Source organism: Varanus komodoensis, unplaced genomic scaffold (assembly GCF_004798865.1).
Source record: "Varanus komodoensis strain SLA01 unplaced genomic scaffold, ASM479886v1 scaffold33, whole genome shotgun sequence".
NCBI classification, from domain to species: Eukaryota; Metazoa; Chordata; class Lepidosauria; order Squamata; family Varanidae; genus Varanus; species Varanus komodoensis.
The window spans coordinates 3,025,658-3,050,381 of NW_025335817.1; the positions used below are offsets into that span (position 1 = coordinate 3,025,658).

Genomic DNA, 24,724 nt, shown 5'->3' on the forward strand with positions numbered 1-24,724 from the left:
CTGGGCTAGAACATGCTGGAGGGTAAATGCAGTGCAGTAAAACATGAGCAGAAGAAAAAGTCCCAGCAGGAAATGTCCGGTAATGTGATTCCTCTGGATGTGTACACAGGGCCTCAATCAATATTTACATAATTAAGATGTATGTTAAAGGGAAATGTAAGACTTTCCATGTCAGGCCTTTTGTTGATTTAATGTTGGGAATAAACACAAGACACTTGTCTTAAGCTTTCAGTATGCGTCTGGTGATGGAGTTGCTTGTTCACATCTCTTCTTTTGAAGGTTTGTGCATTTCCAAAGGGAAGTAAATGGGTAGTAGAGTATTCTTGCTGCATTTGTGTTTAATTTGGCTGTGGCTGCACTTGTAAATTCTTCTGCTTCTCTAAGGAGCCTCATTCTTAGAACTAAGGAATTCTAACAAAAAGCAGCTCTCTAGAATTTGTAAATGTTAATAAGGGTTAACCTTTATTAACATGGGAGTTTTGCAATTCAATGGGATGTGGATTGCATCCATTGTGACTTCAGCCAGAGAAGGAGAACTATGCTAATGATTTCTGAGGTTCCCTTCTGTGGAGGAAAAATGGCTGCTCTGTGTTGTGTTTGAAGGCTGTTAGCTCACTTAAACCTTTGTAAATCCATCCTGGAGCGAAGGTGTGGTGGGTGTTGCTGCTGTATTTGGCTAGTCTAGTTACTTTACTCTGTAAAAAGTAGTATTAGAAGAGAACTTATTTTACACTGTACTGTTGTGGGAGAATAAATAGTCATGTAAATACAAATACTTTTTAAAAGATTTGCTTGAAATACTATGTTTACAAACTTACCCATAAGGGGTGGATCTCCTGACTCAGGGTTATCAACAGGAAAGCGAAGCTGTCATGCAAGATCATATGTCATGAAGATTCCTTCTTAAGGAAGGCCAAGTAGATAACATGACCAAAGTGAAACCTAATTAAAAAGCATTAGTGAAGCTTTGTAGATAGCAAATACATTCTGTGAGCTGTTCCTGTCAGTGGAACAAAAGTGGCTAACAAGGCTGATACTTGTGCAAACTTCCCTGTTGGGAAATCTGAGTCTGCCACAAAATTGGGTTCATTTGGTAGGGAATAAGTATGTTTGAAAAATATCCTGCCTTCCTTGTAAGCTGCTTTAGGTTTCTTGCACAAGTTTCTCCTTTCCATTTGATCATAGCAATCCTGTGAGGCAGGCAAGACTGAGAGTTGGTGACTGCCCCAAAATCACCCAGTGAATTTAATGGCCAGCGGGAGCCAGAACTTGGGTCTCATAAGTTGTAGTTGGACACTAACCCCCCGTGACACATGGGTGATGAGTGTGATGTGATGTGCTAGGTGGCTTGCTTTTGATTTATGTCATGTTACGCCGGGATGGTGAGAAGTGCATTAGCAACCCTTTTATACCCAAACCAGCTATTTTGTTCTTCCCATTTACAGTGTCTAAAATAGCATTTTACTAGGGGCTCAATAATAGTTGAGCATGTGTCCCATGTTTCATCACAATATGTTTAATATTTCAGATATCGGTGCTGCCATGTTTAATAAGATCTACCTCATAAAAATAAAGCATAATTCCCATTTGATATGATATTTTCTCTCTCTCTTCCCTCCTCTCCCACACATGCATGAGGCTCATCTGAATTGGCATAACTTCAGAAGCTGTCTTAATTTTATGTTATCAGCAGCCAGCAAATTACTGGGGGACCTGTTAGATCTTTATTCTCCCATATTATATTTGAAAATTATGTTGATGGAGTGCTGTATGGGAATTGCAGGGAACCCTTGATGCTGTTGGAGGAATATTCTGGAAGATGGTTAATGGGGCAAAGCTTTAATGCTACTTTAATGGGGCAAAGCTTTAACTGCCACTGTAATGCTCTTGTTGAAAATTCTGCCTTCTGCCCTAATGCTTTGGATATTCACCATGTGGTGTGCCCAAACAGTGTGAGTTTCTCCCTCTTGAGTTTCACTTTTTGCCATTGGTAAGTCAGGGAAATACACAGCATCAGAGTTGAAAATCTCGAAACACAAACGGGAAGAAAAAGACATGGGACTGTGTACTATTTATCAGTCGCCCCTCTTTGAGTAATCCAAACCACCTTGTAAGGAGCCTATGTATAAATTGGCTTTGAACTATGTAAGAAATTATTTGGCTCTTTGTTGACTTCTTGCATTATGGCGTTAGGGAGATTACCTGGGTCAAATCCCAAATTTCCCTGTGTGGGATTTTTAGAATGAAATTTCAGAACTCTTAATGAAATTTCCTTTTGTGTTCCTTAGAAAGGAATTCTGTCAGTGGGAATTTCTGAATATTCAACTAAGTTCGGCTGAATGCCAGAACATTTCACATAACTGAAGCGGGCTTAAAAAAACAAGCCCATCTTTTTACCAGTGTATAAACGTCAAGGTCTTGAGTTGTTTTGTTTTGCCAAACAGATGGTTTTCATTTGTCCTTTGCCGGCTGTGACGGCCACTCATATGGTCTAGGAATTATCTGTCTGAGTTGGCTAGCTAGCCTTTGCCAAGTGGAAACATGGCCCGGCGTCTGTCAGAGGACCATTGTGAAATATTTCAGAGGAGGTCTGTAATGAAGTAAATAGTTTCAGACAGTTTCAGTTCCTAAACTTCCCTTACATCATGCTGGCTAAAGGGCATTTAATACTTCAGTTTTTATCTTCCCAGACTTGTTTCTTTATGGCAGGCCCAGATTTATAAATGCAGAACTGTAGTAATGGCATCACGCCGTCTTTTGTATTCATCTGGCAACTACAAAGATAGAATTGTCAGCCAAGAGTGCTGTTCTGTCTTGGAATACGTTGGCCTATAGTGGATGCAAGAATCATCAAATCAGTACATGAGCACAAAGAAATTTCACTGTGCAAAGTGGTAGCGAAAAGCTCAAAGTGTGAATCTATCTCCTTATCAGTGGAAGATTTCTGAAATCAGTTCCTTCACATACTGTTTCTTGCTAGGTGTAGTGTGATTTATGAAGACTCCTTGCAAAAAGACTAAAACTGTTTTCAGTACAGCCTCAGTACTGTTTTCAGTAAGCTTTGAATTAAAAACAAACAAGTTTGAAGCCTTTCAGTGATGCACAAGTCTTTCAGTGTTGAACTCTGGTGCTTGAATGCGTTCCTCCTCTTCTAGCTGCACGTTGACCTTAGCCAGCCAGCATGCCAGCCGTTGATATTTGTTTGAGGCAGAATTATTATTTGACATCACAACAAACTTACTTTGATCAAGGATAAAACTTAGGGCATGCTTAGGTATAATTAATAGTAATCCTATCCTAGTTCAGGGTAAGTTAGGCCAGCAGGGTACATGGACCCCTGACATGTCCATTAAGATCCCACAAAGAAAGGACCCCAGAAGAGAAAAGAGCCCTGTGGAAAATAAAAGGTTGCTCTCTCTTTGTTCAGTATTACCTTTTCAACTAAGAGTAGGCATAGTTATTGGGAAGTGGAAAGCTGACATGTTACGGCAGGCTACAGAGGCGCAAACGTTCTCTTGCTCCTGAACCATTGCTTGGATATGCCAGTGCTGCTGTGGGGGAATTAAAAACCTTAAAAGTTGGGGTAGTGGCGATTGAGGAATTGTTTTGGGAGCATGCCACGTTGGAGCCCTGAAATGGCAAAGCAGCACTGCTGTTTAGGCAGCAGCGCTGCTAGGCTTGCTCAGCAGGTGCAGCCTTGGGGACAACAGGTCACCTGCCTTGCCATTTTTTTTAAACAGAGCAACCTTATTTATTTAGAAAATTTAGAAACCCTCTCAAACCCGGTGGTGCCTCGTTATCTAGAACAAGGCCCTGCGTTTATCTGTATAATCCTCTGAGGTATATTTAAGGCATTACTGCCACTCAGGTTCATAAAGGGGAAGGTTTGTATTTAAAGACTAACTTGGTAACTACAGGTGGGCAGGAATTCCATGGAGTGCTTCATCCCTTCTCTGCCTATAGAAATGAAGCAGGTTGCCCGGGGAGTTGAACCCCCTGCCTTCTTGCCTTCTGCACAGATTCAGTTCCACGTCCCTCCTTTTACAGCCCCTAGCAGGCCAGGCCAGTTCAGAAAGAGACAATCTTGTGATTCTGGGTTATTTATAAAGGTTTTTTGGTCTTGTTGATGGAAGTGTTGGGGACTGCGTTTCGGCGCTTTCCCCCTGTGGGCTCTGAAGATCTCCAGAGAGCAGAGGGATCCTCTGGAACAGTGTGGGATGAGCCAAAGCAAGGGCTACAGGAGGAAAGGGGAAATTGGCGAAAACAGAATGGTGCCTTCTGTTAGCAGAGACTTCTACTAGTTCAGGGACTGTTCTGCACACAGAAAAGGGCACTGCTGAATGTGATTCCTAAGGAAGCCGAGAGTTCAAGCCTTATTGCTTCTTCTTAGTCTACCTATGCTTTTTCTTTGCCAAAATGTAAGTGTGGTCTTCTGTGCAATTTAAGCACTGAATAAGTTAATGTTCTGCCTATTTTTAAGTTAATCGACAGTAGCAAGCGGTACTCTGAAAAATCCTTGCCTTGCCATGCACACTTGCTGGCTGATCTCTGCTGACTGCTTTGGCTGGACCAGCCTGATGCAATTGAATTTGTACAACTCATACCTTATTGTTCCAGTTGTGTAATGAAAACTCCCCAGACAGTTCAGGTGTGGTGTTTTTCCAACACAGTATTGCACAACCACAGAGAGGAATAAATTGGCTGTATTCACTTGTGCAACTCTTACCGACAGAATTGTTGGCATAGTGATAGGATAAATTCAGGGTAAAAATTTCCTTGAAAAAAGAGAAGCTGCCCCTGTTGCATGAGACTGCATTTTGCTGAAAGGGCCAGCAGAGACGCACTCTTAATTACTATTAAGAAATGAGCAGCAGATTGCATGGCTGCCGGCCTCCTCCCTTCCCAGGAGGAAATGATCTCCTACCGCCATAACAGCTGTTGAGTGTTCATTTAGTTGGCAGCAAAACCGACTGGAGTTTGCAGAACCAGAATTTGGAAATTTCTGAGCACAGCATTCTAGAAATCATAACTGGAGCATTAAAAATGACAAAGTTGTGTAGGGCCTTTTGTCAGAATGTTACAGATGACACTGGGGCTGTGAAAGGTTGCTTGAGAAAAGGCTTTGTTTTAGGCCTAAGAACCTAGAGTACAGATCTGGTTTATCATACAATAACATGCATTGTGTGCCATCAAATTGTCTGTGACTTAGGGCATCCCTAAACCATATTGTACTGACTAAATTTTGGCAAGTTGGAATTCTTTTCTAGATGAGGCTTTCAGTGTGTACTTGGCATCCCTCACAGGTGTTTCCAGGTGCTTCAGATGATTATATGATCCTCCAGTTTTACCTCTGTGTTTTCCTAGTACTTTCACAGGTTGTGGGCAGAAAGAGGGAATCTGGTTTTTTTAAAAAAATAATTGCAGCTCTTCATGTTGCACTATTCTGCAAATTCACAGCACCAGCTGGAGGTTATGTTCCCAGGTATTGGGGAGTTTGTGGTTTTTAGGTGAAGTTACTCTCCCCCAAAAAGAAAAGGCACATCATTTAGGGTGTGTCTGGATTCCCTCTCATGAAGGAGACCTGACTTTTCACAGAAACTTAACCCACGCAGCTGATTGTGCCTCTCAGTTTGTTGATCCTTAGTTCTCTGATTTCAGAATACCTCAATGAACTGTGTGCATTCTTGTAGAGGGAAAGAAGCCTACACTGGGCTGTAACTGGTTTGTGCTTCTAAGGTCCTGCATTTGGCTGGTCAACTAATGACCATGTATTTTTACAGCCACAAAAGGGTTTATCAGCAACTGTTTTGAAATGTATGCTGATTTCAGAAACAAATGAGTTAGCTGTTATGAAATGGGACTTTTAAAGTGAATTATCAATTATAATTAATAATTATAGGATTATTAATTCTGCCCTTCCAAGAGGTTCAGGATGGTGTGCATAACAGTCTCCCATTTAGTAAGCCTTTGAGGTAGGTAATAGGCATGTGACTTGGTTCAGGTTTTTACAGGGCTTATGGCATATCTGAAAGTAGTCTGGAAGACGTCTCCCATCCAGAGCAAGGGCTGATTTGTTGTATGCCTTCCTCATTATCAACTCTATCTCGATCACAGGCCCGGAAAGAAGTTAACCACTAAAGTTGCTCCAAAGAAGTTGGAATTTGGTCCTGGTGCTTAGAAAATGAATCCCTGTCAGCTTGCTAGTGTTCTAGCATGCACATACCTCATAGGCAATGGCTTGGTTAGAAAGGAGGATATAAAATATAGGATGGGTTATAATTAGTTTTCATCATCCCCGAGACACAGCAGTTGGGGTGTGAAGAAATGCTTCTCTCTTCTCGCAATCGTGCCGACCAGTTCCAGTGTTGCCTGCCAGCAGCCCTGTTCAGCTGTAGGCCTAGTTTGGGAAGGCACAGCCGGCCAGTTCGTTCTTGGGCATGTAGTGACGCTGCTTCAGTGTTGTCAGAACTGGTTAAACTATGGTTAATTAGATTGCAGCGATGGTTTGTTGAATTGGAAGTGGTTTCAAATTCCAGACTGGAGTCAAACTGTGATTTTCCTGATTTAAACATAATGGCAAACAAAAGTTACCCCAAATCGAGATGCTTTTTCATGGTCAAAAGAGGAACAAGTTCTTTGTAGAGTTTTAAGTGTTGAATCAGCCATCATTCCACCTATTTTTAAGTTAATCTGACATTAGTATGCAACACCTAGAAAACTTGCGCGTTGCCCCTGTTCTAATGAAACTGAAGGGCAACCTAGCAGCCAGCCTAGGTGAGTGTACCGGGTTAGGGTTAGAGTTAGAAAAAGGAGGTGTCCTGGTAAGGTTTTGATGTTTAGAATGTGTTTAGAATGGGCAGAAATGATGAGGTGTGCAGAAAAAGCTCCTCAAGGAAGGCTTTCTCAAAATCGCATTATTTCCAATGGTATTTTGCTCCATATTAGGGTTAGGGGTGTGCACCAGGGTAGGGTTAGGGTTATAAAAACGAGGTGTCCTGGTAAGATTTTGATGGTTGGAATGTGTATGAAATGGGCAGAAATGATGAGCTGTGCAGAAAATCTAGGCAAAGAAGGGTTTTTCCGAATTGGCCTATTTTTGTTGGAACTTTAGCCCTATATTAGGGTTAGGGGTGTGCACCAGGGTAGGGTTAGGGTTATAAAAACGAGGTGTCCTTGTAAGATTTTGATGGTTGGAATGTGTATGAAACGGGCAGAAATGATGAACTGTGCAGAAAAAGCTCCTCAAGGAAGGGTTTTTCCAAATCGGCCTATTTTCATTGGAACTTTAGCCCTATATTAGGGTTAGGGATGTGCACCAGGGTAGGGTTAGGGTTATAAAAGCGAGGTGTCCTTGTAAGATTTTGATGGTTGGAATGTGTATGGAATGGGCAGAAATGATGAACTGTGCAGAAAAAGCTCCTCAAGGAAGGGTTTTTCCAAATTGGCCTATTTTCATTGGAACTTTAGCCCTATATTAGGGTTCAGGCCAATCCTAGCAGCCAAACCATGATGTGCCTCAGTTGAGCTGATGCTTATGCACTGGTGAGGCGTCATGCGTGGTGCCTTGCAGTGCGGTCCTCACAACTTGGGAGGCTAATGAAATTCCGCTGCCAAGAGCCAGGCAAAGCTGCAGTCGGTATGCTACCTTCCTTCCTCAGTCAAGAGTTCATCATTTCCAAATTCTCCTCACAGCTGGTCTGTGTTTACAAGCAAGGATACCTGCTGTGTTCTCTTCCCTGCAATTTTAAATGTCAAGTGTGATTTTCAGTTTGCTGAATTAGGAGTGGTAGTTTTCAGAATAAGAGGCTTTTGGTTCCTGTGCTGTTCCATGTTATCTGAGAGCTAGAAAGTAAGCATCCAAGTAGCTTTTCTAAACAAGGGATTATTGCATCAAGGAAATGTTTAATACACAGATTGTTGCTTCACTGCCTCCTGGGCATTTGGGTAGCAACATGTTTTGAGGCTGATTAGGGAAGGGGTTGTGACTGCAGTCCAAGGTTGTACCTCCTTCCTCTTTTCCCGCATGTGCAAAACAACTTTCTGTGCTCTTGCTCAGCCAGTTTGATAACATCTTGATTGCAGAATGGAAAGCCAGTCTTTTACTGGGCATGTGAATACTTGGTAGATGATATTTGGGCTTCAGTGTGGTGCGGCTGAGAGCTAATTCTTCTTTTACAGAAGCATTCAGAGTAAACTTATAAACAGCCACACTATTACACTGGCTCTTCCCATATCCCCTGCTTCTGTTATGTAAATATTCCTTCTCTTTTCTGCCTAGTTGGTTCCCTGGAAGTGTGGACATTACCGTTTCTCTAGGTCAGCAGATCTTGTTAGTGTCGATGGTTAGAGAAGATAGCCTTTTTTTTTTTTTTAGTGTACTGCCTGGGTGTCAGGGCGGCAAGACTATATTGCCCATGTCACATCAGTTAATTGATGTTACATATGCTTAAAACTTGGCTGCCATCAGCTTGTCTTTCTGCTCTACCTCTCCACTTAACAGCTGTGACTTCATGTAGGTCAGTCGCTCTCTCACGGCCGGGACATCAGCTCCCATCAACCCCTAGCCAGTGACTAGGAATTCTTGGAGCTGTAATTCAAAATATATGGAGGGTGCCAGGTTGGGTAAGGCTGATGTACACTAATTACTTGTGAAGAGTATTAGTGTGTGTGTGTATGTGTGTGTTTGGTTGTATGCTGCCCCATTAGCCATAGTGTCTCTGGGCAGCTCACAACATAGTGAACAATATTTCAACAGCAGTTAAAAACACAGTAATGAAATATTGCATGTTTTCTGAAGGCCAAACATCATGTGAAGGTATACAGGCAAGGGGAAAAGGGATAAATGAAGGAGGAGCTTCAGAAGAGGAAGAAAGCTCGTATGGGGCCAAGCAGATGCATTGTGGGAAGGGAGTTGTGAGGCTGGCAATGAGATCAGAGCTGCAGGAAGGGCGAAATTGCTCATTTGTTTGAACTGGCCGGTTGTATTTTTAGCTGCAGCTTTAATTGTCTCCAAGAAGTCAGGCAGATCTTCAGACAATGGAGACTTGCAAGGCAGTGACACCAGGTCTTATTAAATGCCTGTTAGAAGTGCGTTGTTTAAAGCTGCCTTCAGGATTACCTGAAGATTCCTGGCTCAGTTCCTTTGTAGGGACTGTTTCCTGGTTTTATTTATCTATTTGTTTGCTTCATTTTTCAAAAGGGTTGTTAGCAAAGTCAGGAGAACATATAAACAGAAATACCATATACAATAAAGTAGAACAGTAAAACCAATGAAACAACCATAATAAGACCAAGTTCACAACAACCGTAATCAAGTTGGCACATAGGTACGACAGTAGTACGTAATAAAATACAATATTAAAACTAAAAATTAGCTGTTAAAATACCTGGAAAATAAAAAGGGTTTCATCTGGTGCCAAAAAGAAGAAAGAGTAGACACCAGACATCCGTCTTTGGGGAGCTTATTCCATAAATGGGGTGCCACAACTGAAAAGGCCCTTCCTCTGGTTGCCACCCTCCTTATTCCTTTGGAGGGGGCTCCCTAAGAAGGACCCCAAAAGATGATCTTAAGGTCCAGGTAGGTACATACGGATGCAATTTACTCGTACAAAGAAACGCCTTGTCCTGTTTATCTGCCGTTTTATTCTACTACAGTTTCCTTTTCCCTCCCATGTGGAAGCAAAAGACCCATAGAGAACTCAAATGCGGTTGGAACATAAAGCTCTACGTTTTGTATTTATTTAATTGGGTTGGATTTTTGAGAACTGAGGCCTCTGTGCTTAGCAAGGGTGAACATGGAAGTCCCTGTTCCGTTCTTCTCGCATATAAATTTAGTAGGTGTGCTTAGGCAAGGTGCTCCATCTGGGTAAGGCACCTTTGGCCCTCCAGAGGTTGCTGCACTGCAGTGCTCACCTGCCTTAGTCAACATAGCCTGGTTGAGGGATGATGGAGATGCAGCCCTGCTGTGTCTGGAGAGCCGTATATTGCTCTTCTCTACTCAGTATTGTTGCTTGGGCCCTGCTCTTTGTGATATGCATTGCAGCTGGTAGTGGCCTTCCTTATAGGTTTTTGTCAGAGTTGCTAGTGTAATGTGAAGAGTGAAAGTGCCAAACTCACAACCGGGCTAAATAGGAAGGTCATAATAGCTTGTCTGAAGTTTAAAAGATCATCTGACATGCCACATTTGAAAGCTAAATATTGTTTTTTGGCTTAGATATTTTGCTCTTTGAAACAGTGTCCTTAATGATTTGGAAAGATTGCTTTGACTGGCATGTAAATAAAAAAACAAACATAGCAGATTCCCAAGTTATTAAACTGTAAACGACAGCCTCTCTCCCCTCTTCCCCCATCTCTGTTATGCAATGGAAAATGTTAAAAGGATGCTGATGGAAAGAGGCATGTGACTCGATTCAGGCTGCCTTATGGCATCACAGATTCTTTTTGGCCGTGTCTCTACTATACACATACTTGAAGCTATGCTAAAAATACAACTGGACCAAATAGGCAATTGCTCTTGTAGGCACTTCAGTAGCAGCTTTCAGAACAGCTGCCTTCTTTGGTTGGTTTTTTTTTTTTTTCCTCTTGACCATTGCTGGAAAGGAAGTTTGATCAGAAACTCTTTAATTTCATACCTAGAAAAGCATGGTTATTTTTGCAAGTGTGACTATATTTTCAGCATGTGTGTGACTGCTCCGTTCTGGCAGTACATTTTGGTAAGGCAACTTCGCCACGGTTTGGTATCATGTATGAACTGACAAACTATAGTCAACCTCTGTGTGATTCTGCACTTAGGGCAGGGAGTGGGCAAAACGATTCATTTAGAAAGAACAGTCTCTTCCTATTAAGATCGTAAGTTTGCTTTTGTGGTGTTCTTGAACTTACTGTTAGATAGTTGAATATGCAAAAACAGAAAATTATGCAACAGAGGGAGGAAGCAGAGTGTGAAGTAGAGAGCATTTCATCATGAAATCAGAATAAATATGAATTTTAAACTTTAAATCCAGCCGTCCACCCCCTAGTTAACATTCACATGCCACCCACCCTCACTCTGCCAGATTTCTCTTTTCGGGTGCTACAGCTATCTCAGAACCACTGATGCTGTAAACATGCCTTGCGAGAAAATGTTTTGTTCCATACCTCTACTGAAAAAGAGGGCTTTACATAGCTGAGAAACGTGCGCGTGTAACCACATCACATACTGCGCAATTGAATTCATTGTCTGTCTGTTTCTGCCCCACAGTGTGCCGATCTAACAAAAGTCCATGGATCTGCCTGACTTGCTCAAGCGTCCACTGTGGGAGGTAGGTGTGGATCCCGCCTTGGCAAGAATGCAGGAGAGTCGACATTGCCTTCAGAAGCTCGCCACATTTGCACTAAAATAGATGGCGTCGTACTCGCGGCATGGTGCGATGCGGAGCCGAAGTGGCTGGCGCTCCGGCATGCCCAGGCAGGAGCAGAAGGGCTGGGCAGCCCGGTGCCGGCAGAGGCTTGGCCTGCCCGTCCGCCTTCAGCGCAGCGCAAGGAACCGTGATCTCACGCTTTGTGTTTGATCTGGCCAAAAGGGAGGTCGCTGCTGCTTTTAAGCTGGCATCTTTCCAGAAAAACAGTGGCTTCCTACCGTTCTGCTGCCCGTGTTTTGGGGGCAGTCCTTTAAGAGGCAGTCCTCTCCCCATGAGGAGATAGCTAGTCCTCCTCCTGTCACCCTGTCCTGCAACCTAAAACCAGATGTCCCTTTGACTTCTCCATATTGAGGTGCAAAATATTTCACAATTAGAACATGTACAGAGAAGAGTATTGCTCTTTACTTAAGTTAGCAGATAATTTGGAAAGACAAAATTGCCTTTTTTTTCAGAGGTCCATGTTGGTCCATATTGGATCACCACCACCAACAGTGACAGTAACAAAACCTTAATTGAGCAAAAATTCCCAAAGGCAAAGGTATGGCTATTTCTGCTGAAGTACTCATGAAACTTGCAGTATGTTAGCACTGCAAACCTGAGGGCGATGGTAATACGAAGGCTTGTGTGATTGCACCTCGAGTTCCTTTGCTACTCTGAGATTTATTAATGGTATTTTGGAAGACGCCTCCTGAGATCTTTTCCTATCATGTTCTTCTTTAAGATATGTAAATGGCCATGCAAAGAAACATTATGAAGACGCCCAAGCTTCTTTAATTAGCCACAAGAAAACAGAAAAGCAAGAGAAGGTTCAACATACGGTGTGCATGGATTGCAGTAGTTACAGTACATATTGGTAAGTTCCTTTCTCCAGCACTTCAGTGATAGTAACAGCATTTGTATATGTAAGTGGTGGATGGAGTCAGAGGGGGCTGTTTACTGAAGGCCATTTAATAGCAGGTTTAAATGGGGATTCCCTAGACTAGACTATTCACCACCACACTGCAAACTGTTTACTTACTTCTGTTTGTATGTCTGTCCCACTCTGAAGGCACAAGGTACGTAAAGAAGGTAGCACTGGTTGTCTGAACCAAATATCTTGGTTGGTGTAGTTCATTGAAATTTCCTTAAGCTTTTGTAAGACTATTCAGAGTTTGGTTTTCCAACCCTAAGCCCCAAAGGTTAGCCCAGATAATTAACTCCCACAAAGTTCTACACAGTTCATTGAACAGACTTTGTGAGTTGCATGGCTGAGTTTGAGCCAGTGTTTAACCTGGTGTGCCAGCAAGTGCCGGCCATCACATGCCAAAACTCAGGAAATAGCGCATTAGCCTCATTGCGCGCGGGACGAGGATGCACAGGAGCGAGGAACTCCTTTTAGATGTGCAGTTTGCCATTATGTGTGTTCTCAGCCACTGTCCTGTGCCAGCATTCCAAAGTGTGTGCTAATTCTGCGTGAAGCTGGCCTAAACGTGGACGTTGTGTGCGGGCTCTCGTGTGTGTGCTCTTGCCCTTCACGCCCAGCTGTGTCTGGCCTGGCCTGGCCTGGCCTGGCCTGGCCTGCACATGTCCAGCCAGCAACAAGATGGCGGTGCAGACGGTCAGCCAGACCCTCCCTCCATCACTTTCAGGTGTCTGATGTCTACATGACCTGATTCCTCCTGCTCCCTTGGTTGCTTCTTGTCGTTTTGGGGAATCTGTACATTTCGCTCCCACAGGTTTAGGGCAGAGTGCTTGGTTTCACACAGATCATACCGGTAGCAGCTGCTCCCCTGGGCGGCACGGGGATGTTGTGTGCAACCAGGTGATTTACCTTGGCTACCTTAACAGAAATAGCACATATTCTCAGGCATTTTCCCTTTATGTTGTCAGCGGGACAGCAGGAGGTATTGCAACCATAGCTTGTGAGTTTAAAACAGGCTCCCCTTTGCATCCTGCTTGCCTCCCGTGAGGTGACCTGTATCCCACTCACTAAGTTAAACAAACCTGATTAATGCAGTATGGCCTCGGGGGCCTTGTAGAGTTTGGGAGAAGTATGCAAGGACAGGAGTTCCACGGTTCAGCAGTTCAAGAAAGCACCTTTCCCTTAACATGCTCTTGCTACGTTACTTTAATGTTCCAGCTCTCTCTGCTTATTTTTGCCCCCCTCCTCTGGCTCAAAATACCTTTCCAGCCTTGACCTCCAGTGCAGACTGCCTGGTCCTGTTGTGGATGGAGAGGATATGGGGAGTTAGCAAAAATGTGAAGGCTTCTTTTTAAAGCTGAAGTATTTCTTGAGTTGGTGAAGTAAAAGTTAGAACTATCAGCTATTCGCCCCTCAACTTGACTCAAGCTATTTTGGGCAATGATGGGGACTATGGGAGCGCACGACCCTGGAGCCACGGGGGCCAAAAGATAAAGCCTCAAGCAGAAACTAGTTTATCCGCAGAGCACATCTAAGAGCATCTTGGCACATTATGCTTTCTTCATTGATTGCAAGAAGGGGAGTATTTTAGTTGGCTGTACCTTGTGCTCCTCGATTGACTTGGGCTGAGCGATTGAACCAGAGCAGGCCGGTTTCTGCTTTCCTGCTTCTGCAGCGTGTCACGTGGTGCTGAGAGCTGAGTATTTTACTAATGTCACTCATTATGGCCTTTTTGTCTGTAGAACTCCAGTTGGTCTTGTAATGGGGTTTTGAATTTCCATGCTTTGGTCTATTCCTTCCCCTCCCCCTTTGGCAGGAGGCCACACGGCTTTCTGTCTTGTCTGGTGGTTGCTTTGTAGTGCCGACATCTGCTGTGATTCGTCTTGCAGTCACTTCCTGATGTGTTCAAAGGCTTCCAGCGCGCAATCCAGTGGCAGCAATTGCATTTCCAAGCAGGCAAGGGAGGAGTGACTTTGTCTGGGCTTTCCAGCTTTTAGCCACTCCTTCATCTGCTGTGAAGCTGAGGAGGGGCCGTGTGTGGCCTGCTTGTGGTAATGCAATTATGAGGAAATGAACGCCGTAACCAGAAACAAAAGCAGCACGGCTGTCAGATATTTAGTCGTAGTCTGAATGGCTGTTGTGCCGTGGCAGAAACGTCCAGCTAGGGAGTTTAGTAAGTTTACATTTGAAACAAATGCCTCTCGGTCGGGATTTTAAAGCTCTGTCTGTGGATCTGTATGTGCTAACATGATTTTTCATAAGCCATGCTAGGACAGTGTACAAATTGTGCCCAGGCTAGAGACCATCGCTTCCCCGGTTCACAAGTGTGCTATCACTTGAGGCTGGAGAATCTAGGAGAAAGGCCGTGCGTGACTGAAGCGGCTGGGGGTGAGGAAAGGGCCTGGGGCTTGTGCTCTGAGCACATGGGCTGGCATCACCGGGAGTCTCCTCTCGGTCTCTCCAGCCGGGCAGGCCCTGCCCCGCAGTGCTGCTCTTGCTGAGGCATGTGACCGCCACTGGTGGCTCTTGGGTGGTCAGAATGCGCGCAGGAGTATTTTTAGTTAAGTCGGAATGCACCCCTTGAGCTCGTATCCTGCGAGTGCCGAAAGTCTCGGAGCCGGCGTGGGGGCACTCGGGAAGGGCAGGGGGCAGGGGCACACTCGAGCGAACCAGGTGGCTTGCGGAAACCCAAGCAACCCTGCCCAGTAGCCGTGGAATGTTGCCCGTCAAAGCAAAACCGGGTGGGGGGCAGAATGCCCTGCTGAAACCCCTCCGAGCTTTGCCAGTTCTCCTAGTGGGTAGGTAGGAATCCTGAGCAAGAGCGTTCCTCGAAGAGGCGAAACTTTTCATGGAAGGCCCCCCTTGTTTCCCTCCTTTAACGCTGCTGCCTCTTCAGTTCCTAAGGGCAGGAACTTTTCAGTCTGAAAGGAGGCGGTGAACGCTCTTTGCCTCTTCTCAACAGCCAGTTCAGTAACCCCACACTAGTGCCAGGATGGCCCAAGCTGTGTTGAAACCTGCTGGTTTGCTGATTCGTGTGTATTTTCTCTCTAGTTATCGCTGTGATGACTTTGTAGTTAACGATACCAAGCTTGGCCTGGTACAGAAAGTCCGGGAGCACCTTCAGAACTTGGAAAAGTAAGCTGTTTGCACCTTCCTTTGTCTGCAAGTTATGTACCTTTGTGGTGGCATTCAGATGTGCTGTGTCCTTCACTAGCTGGAGCAGAATGCATGTCCCTGGGAAGTTCTCCAGACCTCTCACCTTAGATGGGCTTGGATGCCAGAAGGTCTTGGGCTGGCCTGGAACCCAGGACCAGAGCTCTGTCACGGATGTTGTGTGTTTTCAAACGGCTGTCTTTGGTGAATGTCCGAACAACGCTTCTCTGAGCAGAGATGGACTCTTGTGGGAATTCTCTGCCAAGTGTCCTTTGACTGAGAAAGCAGTTTGTCGTTGTAGATGGGGATTTTTAATTCTAATTAGGACACGCTTGAGGGCATCTGCTGCAGCATAACCTAATCAGATTAATTTGGATATTATATGATTACATGCCATTGAAAATAGAACTGGGTTTGAGCCTCCGCTCTGGGGAATATGGAAATCTATTTTAAGAAAACTGTTTGCTAAAGAAAGGAATGATAGGTCTCTTGATTGCATGTCAAGGAGGCATTGCAGAAGGGAATACATGATTTTTAAGACATTGTAGCTAAATATGTATTTAGTGTCTTCTCCTTTGCATTCCTTAACATGTCCTAACAGCCAGTTTATTCCTTTTCTACAGTTCAGCTTTCACAGCAGACCGACATAGGAAAAGAAAACTTCTGGAGGGCTCCTCCTTAAACAGCAAATTGTTAAAAATAAATGTAGGTACAGGGTAATTGTTCTTGGGGTCATTGAGCCAGTGCTCCTAGCTTGATAGCTTTGGAACATGGCTCACTAATTGGAGGAGGTCATTTCCAAGAGGATGCCTTGGGCCCTTAGCATAGCTTTCTTGCGTGTTCTTGCCTGGAGGCCCCTGCTTGACATTTTCAGTACTGGCAATGCACATGTTTCTGCCTCTGGTCAATTATTGGACATCTAGATTTGAATATTGAAGCCTCTGCCAAGCAGGTGATGATTTCGGCCAACAAAAAGGCTTTGAATTTGCCTGCCTGCGCAAGGAGCCTGTTATCTGGCGGCTAGTTACCATTCTGCTTGAGGAAGGAAAGGTTCGACCCTTCCATGAGTGCTCGAAAGCCTGACGAGTCTGAATAAAATCCGTGACTCGTGTGTTCTAAGCAGTCCGCAGCTTATCCACATGGATGGCAGATGTAAACCTGTAGGAGTGGCTTCAGGTGTTTGCTTTTCTGTGCCCCCTCCCTCGAAGGGAGGCTGGTTAAAGGGGGAGGGTGGCAGTCGCAAGAGGGCTTACCTGTCTTGGCTGCTCTGGCTTGCAGGGGAGCACGACCACCCTCTGCGCCACAGGCCTTCGGAACCTGGGGAACACCTGCTTTATGAATGCCATCCTCCAGTCACTCAGGTACTCGCCGTTTCGGTAACATGCGATTCCCTCAGCTGGTTCTTGGGCCGGGTCGTTGGCATGCCTGGTGGTCTGGGTCTTCTCAGCTGGACTGCTCAGTGCGGTGCATCTGAACCGAGCCCCACGCAGCAGCCCTGCCTTTTCCACCCCCGTGCAGCTCTCCACGTTCTTGTCTCTCCGCATTCCCGCCAGCAGCACATGTGCGCAAGGCACCTTGTATCACCCGCGGTGCTGGAAGGGCGACTCCGCTGTGCTGGTTTGGTGGGCGTGTGTTCGCAGGCAAGAATGCCAAATGCAGCTCCGAAGGGTCCGCATGTAGTGTGCATGGTTTCTAAAGCTCCCCTTCAGCTATTCATGGCTGAATTACTCCCAGAGGAAATAGTTGTCCTGCAGTTTGCTTCCACTCTCGCTGCCACGTGCTTCCGGTTCACATTTCCATCTTTCCAACAGTAACATCCAGCAGTTCTGCTGCTACTTCAAGGAGCTGCCTGCTGTGGAACTTCGGAATGGAAAGACCGCAGGCCGGCGGACTTACCACACCCGCAGCCAAGGGGATAACAGCGTGTAAGTATCTGAGTTCTAGGGAATCGCGCAGATGATGCTCCCTGATGGCTTTCGTTTGATGGTGAGCGGAAGGGGGAGCGCTGGTATGTTCTGGCGCAGTCACCGTGGGACGACTGCCGCACCAGTGCGGCCCCAAAGATGAAAGGATTGGAAGCAGAGCCGGTCATTCGTAGGCTCTGCTTACTGGTGTGGGAAGGTGCCTCGCCTGCAAGAGACCAGCAGTTTGGCACAATCCTGCCAGGGGACTATGTCTGATAAAGCTGGAAGGGTAGTTTGTCCATGGGATCCTTTTTGTGGTGCAGGGAACGTGTGCTGCGGCTTTGCTTCCGAGGAGCATAATTTCCAAACAAATAATTTGTTTGCATGCGGTTGTTTCTTGGCCATCCGATAAGGAAAAACCGGAGTGGCATGAGGTGATCAGGGAGATACGTGTTCAAATAAATGTAGCATAGCTAAATTCACTAGTTAACTTTCTGTGCAGGTGAGCTTCAAAGCCCTCAGCAGCCTTAGGCAAATCACTCTTTTGGCCTTGGCTATTAACCGAAAAATGCGGACAATACTGCTCTACCTCTCCCTTTTTCCACCCCTTTTTAAATGCTGTTCTTCCTTGTAAAGACACAGGAAGAGTCAATATGACTGGGGCAAGCTACTACCCCTGGATCTGAGAGTGGATATGCATCTGAATAGCTGCCGAGACTGAAAAAAATAGCGAATTAATTCATTGATCAAAATGGAGATTGAAGAGGCTAACACAATACTGTTTCACCTTTTATCTGCCGCTGCCTGCTGTGCATGTCACAGTATCTTCCATTGCCCGCAGGCCACAAGTAAATAATGAGGGCATTAGCAGCACTCCAGACAAGATTTCTTTCGTGTGATATAGCGATATATTTACAGGATCAGTGTATGGTGCACGGATCTCGGGCCTGCCTTCCGTGGCATGTTCAGGTCTTATGCTAAGCCAGGTATCCTGACTCAATAGGCTACCTTGTGAATGAGCAGCTTGCTTCTACAAGCTGCCCCTTCACTCCGGCATCATGCCAGCATCTGTGTGTTCACCTGGGAAGGATAGCTTTGAGTTACAGCTGAACCTGAGATTATGACTGAGTGTTTTACCGGCCATGCCTGTTTCATTGAACACAAGGAAGTTTGGCAGGTCAGCATTTTCCTGGCATGGAAAGAAGTGGGTGGGGGAAAGCACCATCTGCCAGATTTCTAAACACAAAAGCTTGTGCTGTAATAAACCGAATAGCCTTTGAACAGGACTCTGGTTCTGATGCTGTCCGGTAAGGGTGCGTACGTATTTCAGACAGTCACGAGCGAAAAGCAAGAAAGCAAAGTAGGTGAGCGCAGCCATGGGGCAGTTGATAAAATCGGTAACTGGTCAGGGTTCAAAATCCATGCACAGGAGTGCCTGGGAGTCAAGTCGCCTTCCACTTCAGCCAGCCCCACAGCCTGCCGGCCTTCCTTCCTTGCTCTCATTCACTTGTATTCGCACGCATGCTGGTCCTGCAACACCGTTTCTGTGCAAATACAAGCACACCATTGTCGCCCATGACCACAGAGCCCCCGGGGTCTTTAACGTGAGAACCCACTGTGTTGCGTGCGTGTCTGAGGGATCTCGACTGGCTTCTTTGTGGTTCATAAAATGGGTATCTCACACGCTGGTGTCCAGTTCAGCTGTAACTGCAAAATAATTCTTATTCATGTGGTTCCACATTTCCCTAGCCTGCCTTGGAAATCTCTAGAATTCCTAGGTGTTTATCGCACTGCTTGGAGAAGCAGCGTAGCACAGGGTTCATGTTACTTTCTTCAGGACTTACATAGCTTTCCCTTGTTCTGTATTCTGAAATTTCCGATTTTTGTCTGCCTATACACTGGCTAGGTTGCTTACAAACTGAGTGGGAGTCTTAGTTATTCTGTGCACAGATTTTCAGATTAACAACAAGCTTTCAATTTCCTTCCCCAGTTCGTTGGTGGAAGAGTTTCGGAAGACGCTGTGTGCTTTGTGGCAAGGAAGTCAGACAGCATTCAGCCCTGAATCTTTGTTTTATGTAGTTTGGAAAATCATGCCAAACTTTAGGTAAGTCCTGGGAAGCAGCAGTAACAGCAACAATGACTTTGTGCATCAGTGACTTTCCCTGGAAGGAAGGCATTTTTGTTGGCTGAATTTTGTGTTACCTCGCTCTGAGAGCTGTCGCTCTTCAGGACTGTGCCCACTAATTGTCAGCGGGCTCTTGCTCTTCCAGGGTGCAGGTGGAGCTGTGACAGCAAGTGAGAGTGCTTTTGTTTGCTTGGTTAGGTCTAGCCGTGCTCAGACTTGCTGAGATCTCAGTCCGGGCCATACGACCTACGGCCTCACAAGCAAATCCAAACCTCAGCTTATGGGAGGAACTGCGGGTAGAAATACTCAGCTCCAGTAGGCCTAAGCAAAACATACTGGGCAAAACTTCCTTGATTCTCTCAATACTGAACTAGTTTCTGTCATCGTAGTTGTAAATTAAGTGGTGCAAAGAGAATAAATCTGTGTGCAGTAGGCATTTTGCACCCAGGCTGTCAAAGAGAGTAGTTCTCACAAGTAAATCCAAGTGTCGTTCCTCTCCAAGGTCTCCCTGTCCCGGCCCCCGAACCTCTTTCAAAGGAGCACTGAACCCTAGTAGGATTAATTGTGCAGAAGGTAAGTTGCTCCACCTTTTCAGGTAGTAAAGATGTTCTGTTAATGTGTTAACGCCTGTAGCAGTGCTGAAAAGATGCTCTGAACCCAGAGCCTGCGAAACCCAGGCAGCAGAAGGCCGCCTGCCCTTTCCGGGCGCCCGGGCAAATGAGAATCAAGGAAGTTTAGCATCAGTGGTTTCAGGCAATGGGCAGAAGCCCTGATCGTGTTTCCCATGATACTGCTGGCCAGCTCTCCTCCTCCTCCGCCTCCTCGCCAGTTGTTTGGAGTCAGAGCAAGGGCTCTGCCCCCAAAGTTGCTCTAGCAGATTTTCAGCACTGTGGGTTCATTTGCTTTTAACAGAAAGGGCTGCCCTGTGGGTGGGAAGGGATGTATTCCAGCAGCAAGGAAGTGTGGTTTTCCCCTCGGGAGGGACCATGCACCTCTCACTGGAGCCTCGCCTCCCTCTGGCCCCAGTAGTGGTGAGGTGGCGAGGGCAGCGCTCCTGCAGTGAGGGGGGGCCGTGGCAAAGGGCGGCAAGAGGCCCACCTCTGGCTCCTCGCGAGGTGCGTGTCATGGAGCGCGTCAGCCCGAGGCAGCTGCTTGGCTCCAGAGCAAAGCAAGCAGAAGGGCGGTGGGAACTGGGTGCTGTGCATGGGTGCTGCAGGGCGTGGGCCGAGGCGGGAGGGGACCATACCAAGAACATGCTGGGTTTCCTGGGGCCTGCTCTCCATGCTTCAAATAAGACCCCCATCCTCCTGTCACATGCAAGGCCTGGCTGGGCAGAGGCGAGGCTGTCCTGGGATCGGCGCTGCGAGCAGGGAGCAGCTTGCCTGTCCCGGTACTGCTTGGCCTGCATGGCGAAGGCGGGGGCGGGACAAACGGCCCCTCCGTGTCCTTGTCGGACCCCTCTCCATCAGAGCCTGGCGCACATTCAGACTTGACGCACCTGAGGCCTTTTGCGCCGGCTGAGGGGTGCAGCTTCGTCCTCAGGGCTGTGCCCCCGTGGATTTGCACGCAGGAGGTGCCCTCTTCAGATGCACCCGTGCAGCAGGATCGAACATGGCACGTTGGCAAGATCTCCTGCCGGGCTCTTTTGCAGCATTGGCTACGTAGGGGCTCTGTCACGGGGAGCTCGCTCAGACATTTGGCGTCTGTGCGCTTTTCACTGAAACGGCCCACGTGCTCCTGCAGCCTCGGTGTCAGTTACGGAAACGTGCGGTGTAAAACTGTCTGTGCGCACAGAAGTATTGGCGATACTCGTGGTGACCGAGGCACGTGCATTGAGCCAGGCGATGCCAGGCGTCTGTGGACAAACCAGCACCCCTTTTAGACTCAGCAGCTCAGCACAGGCCGGCCGTGCGCCACCTCAGTGACAGATGCAGGTGTTCGTGGGCAAGAGATGTGGTACGTTGCCCTCAGGCAGCCGGGAGGCCACAGGGGCCCCCCTCTTGGGCATGCAGGAAACTGAGCAGTGCAGCCGGAGCAAAAGGGAAGCCCAAACCACAAACGCAGACCATTCCAGCAGGCGTCAGTGAACACCAAACAACTGGAGTGACCGTTGACAAGGCTGCGAAACATCCGGCCAGTTTGTATTTGCTATTTCATTTTCACTGGGTCCTTTTGCATGTATTTCTCTTGCCACCGATTCTATTCTTGCCTGTAGAGGAGAACAGTTTTGAAGGGGGCCTAGTTAAGCCATCGCACACTGTTGTTCTTTAAGGTGCCACACGGTTTCCGTCATGTACGCAGCAGCCTACGCCAGTGCACCCCACGAAAGGCCGGGCATTACTGTTGTGTCAGCCGTATGCCGATTCGTGCATGTGAATCGTTTGAGACAGCCTTTGATGACGATCATTTGCTAATCCTATTTGCAAACTAGCTGCTTTGAGGAGCGCTGTGTCTGAGGCAGGATCAGGTGTTATGTGGGTTTCGCCTAGCGCTGGATCCGAGGTCTCCCTGCCCTCCAAAAGCACACGCCATGGCTTGATGCTGTCTGCTTGCACTAGAGGAGTTGGAACGGTAGAGCTGATAGGCGGTGAAGCATTGGCTTAATTGGGCACGGCCCTTTTTGGTGGCCCTAATTTGAGAAGCTGCATGGAGGATTTCTTGTGACCAGTCTGCAGCTTGTTTCCTATTCTTCACACACTTGATTTAAAAATAACTTAGTCTAGTAACAGAAGATATGGGATTATATCGGTAGCTGGCTATTGAAAAAGTATCTGTAAAGGCTTCCGTTATCCTGCAGGTTCAACAGGGTGGCCACAGGGAGCCCGTCTGCTGGCTTCAGCTCCCAGGGTGAGCGTCTGAAAGGGAAAGAGCAAAGCGCTTTCAGGAGACGGTTGTGGTCAGGGTCCCAGAGAACTTGCACTCAAGGCCACAGACTGAGTGCTGGCTTCACCAGGAGCAAAGTGCATTGTTTGCCGGCTCTAATTGATCACAGATCCCAGGAAGCCGAAATGCACCCTCGTGGCGTGAAGCGCGCAGCAACCGGTCTTCGTGGTGCCGCAGCCCCAAAGACAAGGGAGGCTGGTAGTGGGGTCCGTGGGGAGGCACCGTGTGGCCTTCCCGATGATGGGGAAAGCGCTCGCTGTAGAAATAGCTGTTCTGGAGCCTGATTGGGTGCAGCGGTCACCATGCAGAAATTCCGATCCCATGATTTTGCAGTGCGACCACAAGAGTGCAGTAAAGCAGTGCTCCAGGCGTTTCTGTGTTAGGAAGGATGTTACTCCGGTGTTACGGCGAGACAGACGTCACTGCAAACGTGCCTGCGGTGGCCTGTGCCGAGTCGGTTTTCGGGTTTTCCTGTTTCTTGGCTGGGTGGTCTGCAAGCGCCCCCAGGAGGCTCCCCAAGCCGCTTCCCCCTGTTGGTCCCTTCGTTTTTCATCCTGGTGAGAGAGCTGCAGTCTGGGCTGCCCCACTTTCTTGAGTTAACGCGCATGGTTACATAGACGCACGATTCCGTGAAAACTTGGGTGCTGGTATTGGGGGAGCAGGCAGGAGAGGCAGCTGGTTGCGGGGAGAGCTTGCCTGGAGTAAGGCAGACAAGCCCATCTGGTGATTTTCAGAGCCACGCACCCCTCTTTATCTGACACCAGAAGAGCTGCCCTGGCCCGCCCACTGCCCTGCGGGGTTGCACACCGATAATCAGCTGTGCCCTTCTCCCTCCCACCCCCAGATGTTTGCACCTTGGAAAGCTGAAAGGGGAGTGTGAGTGCAGTTGTGCAAGAACGATTCCCACTGAATGAGCCCACAATTTAGCTACCCTCTTGCATACACAGTATCTCTTGTGTGCATAGCTCTGCCCCACACTTCGAAAAAGGCGAGGAAGCACAGGAGTGGCCATGAAATAACACACCCCAAATGGGAAGTTCGTCCCACGTGTTTTTGTAGGTTAAGAAACTCTTACAAATTCAGGCAATGCATCTGAAATTGCCAGGGCGAACCCAGTCTTAATGAGCGAGTGTTATTCTGCACCAGAACGCCAGCAGCCTCTTTATTCACGGATGTGTTTGCATTAAGGGGGTACCAGCAACAAGATGCCCACGAATTCATGCGCTACCTGTTGGACCATCTGCACTTGGAACTCCAGGGAGGCTTCAACGGAGTTTCCCGCGCCGTCATCCTGCAGGAGAATTCTGGTCTCACGGCTGGCAGTCGATGCTGCATGTAAGACAGTTTTTCCGCAGCGTTGTTCCATGCCGTCCCTCCAAAGGATGCTTCATGAGATGTGTCGCTAGAGCCTGTGAATGCATCTGAAAAGTTCCTCGGGACCATTTCCTCACTGTAGAACAAAAAGTGCTAATCGTACAGCCAAGGGGAATTGAAGGCCTGGGCAGGAACAGTCAGCAAGAGTGGGGGTGGGCAGCGCTGCAAGACTATCCGGGGCCTGGGCCTGCGAGGGAGAGACTCTGGCAGCTCGCTGGTCCTGGTCGTGGTCCATGCATGCACTCCCCCAGCTGCTTCGCTCCCAGGAGCCGTGAGCCCTGGGGAAGAGCCCGCAGAGGGCAGCCTGCAGCCAGTAGCTCCCCTCTCCTGTCTGCTTCCTCCTCCGTAACTGTCAGCCATCTGGGACACAGCTGATCCACTTCCAGAGCCTGTGCTTGCCCTGGAACTGGCGTTTCCTCACCAGTTTATCTTTCTGGCGCTTGGGCTCGGCTGGAACACCCATGTTGCCGGTAGGGCAATGTCAGCAGCCCAGCCTCTTTAAACAAGTTGCCGTTCCAGTTCTTTTCTGTGAAACTGGAAGGGGCTCAGAGGGCACAACAGAGTAATGCTTCCTGTGGCCCTCTTAGGCAGCTCCACATACAGTCCGACGAGTTTCTTCTCCTGCTTTGTCTAGAAACGGCACTTCGACAGTTGTGACAGCTATCTTTGGAGGCGTCCTTCAGAATGAAGTCAACTGCTTGATATGTGGGACCGAATCCAGAAAGTTTGATCCATTCCTAGGTAAAATATGCCAAGTTTATATCCTGAAAGTGGCACTCAAGACTTCTGACACGAGAAACTAATGTGGAATTCTTCTGTTTAAGATCTTTCTCTAGATATTCCAAGCCAGTTCCGAAACAAGCGTAGCAAAAACCAAGACAATGGACCAACATGCACGTTGCGGGGTAAGCTTGCCATGCGCGTTTTAGTTTTGGTCGTCCATCTTCTGTACTGGATGCGCTTAACCTCTTCTGGGCTCTGCGGC

General features: G+C 47.1%; 1 protein-coding gene across 5 annotated transcripts in view; it reads left to right on the forward strand.

Annotated features, from left to right (window-relative positions):
- The window catches only part of USP3 (ubiquitin specific peptidase 3), a 31,058-nt gene that overhangs the window by 1,756 nt on the left and 4,578 nt on the right, over positions 1–24,724 (forward strand). For 3 of the 5 annotated variants that reach the window (XM_044438650.1, XM_044438649.1, XM_044438652.1), the window contains exons 2-11: positions 11,240–11,300; positions 12,121–12,252; positions 15,352–15,435; positions 16,077–16,158; positions 16,732–16,814; positions 17,265–17,378; positions 19,348–19,461; positions 23,554–23,700; positions 24,374–24,480; positions 24,564–24,644. In XM_044438650.1, the coding sequence (XP_044294585.1) occupies positions 11,240–11,300; positions 12,121–12,252; positions 15,352–15,435; positions 16,077–16,158; positions 16,732–16,814; positions 17,265–17,378; positions 19,348–19,461; positions 23,554–23,700; positions 24,374–24,480; positions 24,564–24,644 (1,005 nt within the window). Of the gene's footprint in view, positions 1–7,410; positions 11,301–11,349; positions 11,938–12,120; positions 12,253–15,351; positions 15,436–16,076; positions 16,159–16,731; positions 16,815–17,264; positions 17,379–19,347; positions 19,462–23,553; positions 23,701–24,373; positions 24,481–24,563; positions 24,645–24,724 lie in introns of those variants that run through there. The other 2 variants (XM_044438653.1, XM_044438654.1) reach the window with 2 other exon arrangements.